General features: G+C 50.6%; 1 protein-coding gene across 2 annotated transcripts; it reads right to left on the reverse strand.

The window, feature by feature from the left end:
* Window positions 1-1,880: 1,880 nt before the first annotated feature.
* On the reverse strand, window positions 1,881-8,480 carry LOC124463510 (RCC1 and BTB domain-containing protein 1-like). 2 transcript variants are annotated; one of them, XM_047015268.1, is made up of 11 exons: window positions 8,283-8,480; window positions 7,833-7,983; window positions 7,056-7,222; window positions 6,230-6,388; window positions 5,199-5,306; window positions 4,913-5,055; window positions 4,520-4,710; window positions 4,262-4,388; window positions 3,808-3,959; window positions 3,558-3,688; window positions 1,881-2,935 (listed from the first exon to the last, which is right to left on the reverse strand). In XM_047015268.1, exons 1-11 carry the CDS (start codon window positions 8,406-8,408, stop codon window positions 2,795-2,797), a joined length of 1,596 nt encoding a protein of 531 aa, XP_046871224.1. In that variant the 5' UTR covers window positions 8,409-8,480; the 3' UTR covers window positions 1,881-2,794. The 2 variants fall into 2 exon arrangements, with proteins under 2 accessions (XP_046871224.1, XP_046871223.1); XM_047015267.1 differs by having other exon boundaries at window positions 4,520-4,713.
* Between the last annotated feature and the right edge of the window lie 74 nt (window positions 8,481-8,554).

The raw sequence follows: 8,554 nt of genomic DNA on the forward strand, positions 1-8,554 counted from the left end.
AGTTTGTGTTCTAGAAAGAGTGGTCTGGAGTCGCAGAGGTCCGATAATATCAGCTTTAATGCAGCAGTTGGAAATCAACAAGTACAGAGCTCTGGGGTTGTCTACGTTTCCGTACCCGCAACAGAGTAATTGGGTTGGTTCACAAAGTCCATTGGCTATCTGTCCCTGCCCCAGCATGTATTATACAGTGCAATTAAAACAGAAAGGTGAAAAGAGGGTTGAGATTGTTCTCCTGTGCATCAGGGAGTTGTTCTTGCCCACGCATCCCAGCTGCTCGGGTACCGTCTCAGCCCGGTTTCAAGGTTGCTTCTGAAATGGAGAAATAACAACACAAAATACAGACTGTTTCCCACACCCTGTGTGACACACAATGTTTAAGCCTGAGCACACTTCTAAGTTCATAAGACATATCTTTAATAAGCACAATACATAACTTTAATACATGCATCCTTTATAAAGTCGTACAAACATTGTTTCTATATTCACTAGTGCACAGTGCCCGTGATGCATTTGGTGATTAAGATGTCACAAATATTAATAACTGGAATTATAGATAGTGCCGTGCCCGTGATGCGGCTGGTGATGACAATGTACAAGAATGTATTATACATTCTTTATTAGCATGTGTGTTTTGGGGTAAATGACCAAAGGGGTTAGCAAGTGTGTTTTGGAAAAAAATGACCAAAGGGGTTAGTGTATTTTGGATGAACTGCCCAAAGGGATTAGACCGAAACTCAATTTGCTGTTTTTTACCTTTACCCCTTAGTTTTGCTTGTTCGCATGAGAGTAAGGGCTGTCCCAATGCAGCGTGTTTAAAGATAATTAGACTGATTTGTGTGGCTCCTAGTCTGCCAAAGTCTGTGTGTCTAAGCAGCCGGTCAGCCAGCCAGACAGCCAGCCGGTCAGCCAGCCGGTCAGCCAGCCGGTCAGCCAGCCGGTCAGCCAGCATGTCAGATACAGGTGCCAGGGAAGGCTGATGCACCTCTCCCCTCCCCATAGTCTGGCCTTAGAACACAGCAGGATGTTCATTTGTGTTTGACATGCTGTATTGGACAGTTAATTGAAGTGTGACAGGAAAAGAATGGAGAGGTAGGAAGACATACAGAAAAGGGTGAAGGCTGGATTTGAACCCAGACTGATGCAGTACTGTCTAAGCTTTCAGAGCATGCCCACTAACCCAGTGAGCTAACAGGGGAGCCCTGCTACTGAGTGAGGGGGTCTTGTGATCTGGCTGAAGGATCTTCGTCAAGCTACATTTTTGCTCTTCAACTTATAAATAAAACTCGACTTTTAAATAAAATCAATAAAAGGTACATTTGTTTTGGACTTGGTTGAGCCTTTCCTGGTGGGACAGTTGGGTACCTGGAAAGACAGATGGGAGAAGAGATCTGGACAGTTGGGGAGTGTGCTGCGGTTACAGGGATCTGGGCCCACAGATGTGTTTGGAACTACGCTCTGTGCTGGTTTTGAACCCAGGTCTTTGTGGTGTAGCCCTTGTTCTCAACCCACTACACTACAGAATCCCCCCTTCTATAATTGGAAATAACATATATTTTACTTAACTGAAATCAGTTAAATTAATTATCAGATCTATTAATTATCAATTGGTTTGAGCGAGATTTGAACCAGGTGTACTGTGTTTGGCAATTGACTCAATGATACACATGCTTACCCACTGAACCACAGAGGGGTTCATTTCAACAAGATAGTCTAATTGCCATTATGACACTACTAAATCCCAAAGTACAAAGTATGTTTTGTTTCTGCTAATGCCAAGTTGTAAAACAGAATACTCTGCCTTCTAATCATACTTACAAAAGAAGTGAAAGTTTGCTGAAGGATTTCTTAAGAAGCCGTTCATGAAATACAGTGACAATAAGTTGACTTTTCTTTAATACTTTTATTTATTTCAGCAACAAGGTTAAATATGAAACAGAAATGTACAGCTTACCGTCTATTAGGGGTGGGAATCTTTTGGTACGTCACGATTCGATTCGAATCGATTTTTGGGGTCACCATTTTTTATCAAATTTAATTTCAATATATGCTTACATAAAAAATAAAAGATAGAAAATTGCATTTGGAAATCTTTGAATCAATGTGAATTGCTAGAAGACTGAATTGCGATTCATATGTGAATCGATTTTTTTCCCCCCACCCCTACCGAATTACCAAGCGAAAGCACGGAAATATGAAGCAGTTGCACTCCATGAGGCCTGAAAGAAGAAGCAAAATACTGGCAAAGCTGTTTTATGTTTGCCTGATTTGCTATTCTAGTCCCCTATGTGATAGAAAATACTGGTTGTGTTGTAGAATGATGTGAAACATTAGATGATAACATCTGAATATTAAGATTTGGGTTTTCCCCAGGAAAAACTCTTGCGTCGTCTAAAACTGTTCACCAGCAGGGGGAGACTGTGAGTATCATGAACTACAGGTGAACGTCACAGCCAGATCAGGAGAGTCCAGTGAAGCAGTGGTATGCAGACGTCCAGTCCAGTGAAGCAGTGGTATGCAGACGTCCAGTCCAGTGAAGCAGTGGTATGCAGACGTCCAGTCCAGTGAAGCAGTGGTATGCAGACGTCCAGTCCTGCCTGCTCTAGATGTAGCCAAGCAGAACCGAGCACAACAGAGCCCATCACACAACACCAGCTCCCGGAACAGACAACAAATGTCCTGTGACTGACTGTCTCTCCCGGCCCCCCAGCGCCCCAGACCCCCCAGGGCCCCAGACCCCCCAGGCACCCAGGCCCCCTAGGGCCCCGGACTCCCCAGTCTCAGGGCCGACCTCAGGTCAGTTCTTGAAGGCTCCGTGGCGGCTGGCTCGACAGATGAACTCCTTCAGCATGTTGCCGTCCAGCTGCCAGAAAGCCGTGGTCTGGGTCACCTTTGTCAGGTGGTTCACACAGAACTTGAAGCAGAACTCCTCCAGGTCCTAAACTCCACCAGTGGAAGAACAGGATGTAGACATGAGTAATGGGGAGACTTCCTGGATGATAAGACCCTCTCATATCTCCACTCCATAACAGTTATTTAGTAAGGGGAATCTATTTATGTGCTTGATAGAAACAGCAGGTAATGTGTGCTGCAACAGTCGCATTAAAATAATATCCATTCAAAAATATACACACATCCATAAAAGGGGCACAAGGCCAAAAAGCATGGCAGCCCAGGATAACCAGCAGTTTGACCAGCTAGATTCTTAATGTCCTCTATAGAGTGGGTGTGGGTGGTGAGCGTGAGTCAGAGGGCCAGGGCCGGACTGGGACCAAAAAAAGGCCCTGGCATTTTTGCTCACCACAAATTGGTCAGACATCACCCACCAGTACACCAAAAGAGTAAAGAGATGTGATTGGGCCAGCCCAGTGTCAGTCTGGAAAATGAACCAATGGGACCCTGGTTTATGGGCCGGTCGTTGGCCAATTTTAAGTTTATACAAATAAATCATAACAATATATATATAAAAATGTATATTAAATATCATATCGGCCCCAAGTGCGTCGGCCCACCGGGCATTTGCCCGGTATTCCAGATTAGCAGTCCAGGCCTGTCCTCACCTCTGCGTCGTAGCGGACGGCGGCGGCGAGCAGGGAGAAGGCGTTGTCCACGGTGATGCCTCGCTTGATGAGGTTCTGACACAGGCGCTTTAGACGGTTCTCACAGTAGGATGTGGCCAGGTCCAGCAGACCTGAGACAACACACACACACCATCAAGGCCTCTGCCAAACTCCATCAAATTCTTTACAGATTATTATCCAATCAGCAGCGTTTAAAAGTGCCACGTGGGTGTGGCTGTGTAGGTCGGACCAATGGCGTCCTCCGGGGGAAGGTCCACGGTGTCGGTGTAGAGGAACTCCAGGAAGGCGCGGTACACGGGGAAGGAGAACTGGTCGATCTCTATCACCTCCTTCATGTCCTCGTTCCAGTGGGACTGGAACATGGAGCGGAAGTGTTCACATCTGGGAGAGAGAGAGGGAGATAGGGAGGGAGGGACATAGAGAGGGAGGGAGACAGAGAGGGAGGGAGGGAGACAGAGAGGGAGGGAGGGAGACAGAGAGGGAGACAGAGAGGGAGACAGAGAGGGAGGGAGGGAGGGAGGGAGGGAGGGAGGGAGGGAGGGAGGGAGGGGAGGAGAGAGACAGAGAGACAGAGAGACAGAGAGAGACAGAGAGAGAGGGGTAGAGGAAGGTGAATAAAGTTGTATAAAGGGAAGGACCTGCGTAAAGGGATGGAGGGATGGCTGCATGAGATGGAGTCTCACCTGATCTTGAGCACAGCCTTGTGGACGTGGATGTATTTGCCTTCCACACTGAACTTCAGGTCAGCGGTCTCCGGGCTATCAAACTCCTTCTTCAGAGTCTCTGCCACAGTCAGGAAGTCGTCGTGCTCTGGAGAGAACACGCGCATGCCGTTTGACTGCTGTCGAAGAAACCAACCTGCCCACCTACACGTAAGTACCGTCTTTTGTGTGAACCTCCCGCGGAGGCAGCAGATGCGGGGGAGGGAGAGGCGTCCTTACCCATGGAGAGCAGCCGCCACATGACGGAGGGGGTGGAGAAGCAGGCGAACACGTCGTCCGTGCAGCTGAAGTGTGTGAGGTGGGGCAGGACGACAGACTGGCCCCGGCACTGGCCCCACATGAACACCTGGCCGCTTTGGGTCTTAGCCGCCGACGTGTGTGTGGAGTGGCACGCCGCGATCTCTATGATCCTGCTGGGGGGGGTACGTGAACTGGGCTTGACTATGGTCATCTGCGTGTGTTTGTCCGTACTGTACTCATGTGTGTGTGTGTGAGTACATACATATGTTGTATATGTGTGTACAAGTCTGTATAAGAGTGTGTACATATGTGTGTGTATTTACACTCTTATATATATTTGTGGCTGTGTGTGTGTGTGACTGCTTCTCTCACCTCCCCTTCTCAGTCATGATCTGTACAGGGCTGAGCTGGTTGCTCTTGTTGCCTGTGCCCAGCTGGCCGTACGTGTTGGCCCCCCAGGTGTACAGCAGCCCCTCGTCTGTGAGGGCCAACGAGTGGGCATAGCCAGAGGCTATCTGGAGGGGAACAGGGATGAGAGGAGAGATGAAACAAACAAACCTTCTTTATATTGACTGACTACCAAACAATCATGAACACTAAAGTAATTGGGTCCGTTTTATAACTGTGTGTGTGTGTGTGTGTGTGTGTTAGATGTCACCTGTTGCACACATGAACCCTGAAGTGATGAGAGGCGACAGGGAGTCAGCTGGTTTCCGTTATTGCCCAATCCCAGCTGGCCGTTCCCGTTATAGCCCCACCCGTACACCTGGGGGAGAGAGGGAGGACAGGAGAGATGTTAGAGCCCCACCCCTACACCTGGGGGAGAGAGGGAGGACAGGAGAGATGTTATAGCCCCACCCCTACACCTGGGGGAGAGAGGGAGGACAGGAGAGATGTTATAGCCCCACCCGCACACTTGGGGGAGAGAGGGAGGACAGGAGAGATGTTATAGCCCCACCCCTACACCTGGGGGAGAGAGGGAGGACAGGAGAGATGTTATAGCCCCACCCGCACACTTGGGGGAGAGAGGGAGGACAGGAGAGATGTTATAGCCCCACCCGCACACTTGGGGGAGAGAGGGAGGACAGGAGAGATGTTATAGCCCCACCCCTACACCTGGGGGAGAGAGGGAGGACAGGAGAGATTAAAAAGGAAAGGAAAGAAGAAAGACGCAAAGGAATGGAAAAAGAGAGCATGACCTGCAGACATGCAACATCATTTACACCAGTAATAGTATCTCAACATAAATGCATTTTTCTAACCACCTGATTTTCTAGTTGAGTATTTAAGTTAACACTACAGGCAGTCTCTCTTTCTACAGTCCCTCTCTCTCTACAGTCCCTCTCTCTCTACAGTCCCTCTCTCTCTACAGTCCCTCTCTCTCTGCATCCACAGTCTCTCTACAGTCCCTCTCTCTACAGTCCCTCTCTCTCTACAGTCCCTCTCTCTCTACAGTCCCTCTCTCTCTACAGTCCCTCTCTCTCCACAGTCGCTCTCTCTCTGCATCCACAGTCTCTCTACAGTCCCTCTCTCTCTTCAGTCCCTCTCTCTCCCTGCATCCACAGTCTCTCTACAGTCTCTCTCTCTCTGCATCCACAGCCTCTCTCTACTCTCAGCAGCCAGTCTCTCCCTGGGTGAGACTGGCTCCACCCTGCTGGCCCGTCCTGTGACAGACCCCTGTTCCCTCACCTCTCCATTGTCCACCACCGCCAGCGAGGAGGTCTGGCCACAGGAGATGCCGACCACCACCTTGCTCTGCAGGCAGTTGGACACTCTCCTTGGGGTGGGCTGGTTGGCCGTGGAGCCAGAGCCCACCTGGCCACAGTTGTTGTAGCCCCAGGCATACACCTGTAGGGGGAGGCAGAGGGTTACAGGGGAAACCAACAGTACTAGACTCTAACAAAGTCTTGTCTGAGGTTAAAAAAAAGTTATCAGTCTGTCACAGACAATCTCTAACAATAGGGTGAAGTCTTATTGGTAGATGTTTGGGCTTCCACGTAAAAAGGTTGCGGGTTCGAATCCCACCTATCACCTGCATACATGCATTACATGTAACAACGTTAACAGTCAAGCTAACGCAAATGGTCAGGTGTTACCATGGTGTCTCTGGAATAGCTGACTCAGCCAGTTGTGCAACAATGAGGTCTTTATGCATCAGCTTAACCAGCCAGGTTTCCAGTAAATGGCTTTGGGTGCTTTTGTTCTGAAGTGGCTAGCGGACCGATCAGGCATTGCTACACAGAGGTGGAAAAAACACAGCTAATGCCAAAGCTTTCTCACATGGTCGAGTTCTACGTTGTACGGTTTTAAAAACAAGCTGGTGAAGGAAAGACTTTGCGGTCGGTTGGGACTAGGAGATTAAAAGAAGATGAACGATTCTGATTGAAAAGTCTTCCCATTTTAGGAAATTGCTGCGTCCCTTTCTCTTTACTCCCTCACTTCCTATGCCTCACTCCCATCAGACATTTACCCTTCAGCCCCGACACACACACACATCTCCTCCCTTCGGTCTCACCTCCCCTGCGTCCGTAAGGGCCATGGAGTGGTGGGAGCCACAGGCGACCTCAGTGACCTTCTTGTTGAGCAGGTTGGCGGAGACCAGGACCGGGGTGACACCCTGGTTGGTGGTGCCGTTCCCCAGCTGGCTGTAGCCGTTGTGGCCCCAGGCAAACAGCTCTCCCTCTGGGGGAGGAGGGGACAACACTGTGGCTGTCTGCCTCTGGATGTCATGGCTCACACACACAACAAGACTCTTCCCTTTGGGACTTATTTGGTTTTCACAATGTATGCTTCATGTTTTGGCTACCCGCAATGTTTGGGGTTATCTCGTTGTTATGATCAGTGGCCTATGCTCTTTTGTAAAGCTCTCTCTTGGAAGTCGCTTTGGATAAAAGCATCTGCTAAATGCATAAATGTAAATGTAAGGTCACACACAGTCATAAGAGGGGATGGGGAGGAGGAGAGGGAAGGGGAGACGGATAGGGAGGGGGAGAGGGAGGGGGAGCAGGAGGGGGAGAGGGAAGGGGAGAGGGAGGGGGAGATGGATAGGGAGACGGATAGGGAGGGGGAGAGGGAGGGGGAGGGGAAGAGGGAAGGGGAGAGGGAGGGGGAGATGGAGGGGGAGATGGAGGGGGAGCAGGAGGGGGAGAGGGAAGGGGAGAGGGAGGGGGAGGGGGAGAGGGAAGGGGAGATGGATAGGGAGACGGATAGGGAGGGGGAGGTGGAGGGGGAGAGGGAGGGGGAGCAGGAGCGGGATAGGGAGCAGGAGGGGGAGAAGGAGAGGGAGGCCCACCTTCTGTGGCAAGCAGGATGTGAGGCCCGCTGCCATAGGCCAGACACAACACCTTCCTGCCGCTCAGGAAGTCCAGTTTCTTGGGTGTGATGCTGCTAAGGCTGTCTCCTGTTCCCAGGCAGTTACTGCAGTTCAGACCAAACACATACACCTGCGTGTGTGTGTGTGGAAGAGAAAGAGGAGGAGTTAGGGGGGGGAAAGCAAGAGAGAGTAATGTGGGTCACCGAGATTAAAAGCAACAACAAAAAAATACCTTTAAAGTAAACACCGGCATGCAAACAAGCAAGGGCTGTACAACACACACACGCGCGCACACGCGCACACGCGCACACACACAATCACCACTGATAAACAAGCCAGAATACAGAGCATCCCTGACGGTGACAGGACCACCCTCGGGGGGCCTCACATGAGAAGACAAACCCCCCCCTCATTCTATCTAGTGTTTACCTCGTCGTCGTGGGTGATGTAGATGACTTCGTTGGCGGAGGTTCCGAACACGCAGGCCTTGCGTATGGTCGACAGCTCCTCGGACGCCATCAGGCTGAACATCGGCCATTTGGTCACGTCCACCATGATTCGGTTGTCTCTGTGGCAACTGGGGAGGGGCGTGTCTGGGATGCAGGGAGTTGATGTCAGGTGGAGGGGGGGGGGGGGGCTGAGGGGGGGGGGCTGAGGGGGGGGGGGGGGGCTGAGGGAGGATGAGGGGGGCTGAGGGAAGG

This window comes from Hypomesus transpacificus, unplaced genomic scaffold (genome assembly GCF_021917145.1).
Source record: "Hypomesus transpacificus isolate Combined female unplaced genomic scaffold, fHypTra1 scaffold_289, whole genome shotgun sequence".
Classification (NCBI taxonomy): Eukaryota; Metazoa; Chordata; class Actinopteri; order Osmeriformes; family Osmeridae; genus Hypomesus; species Hypomesus transpacificus.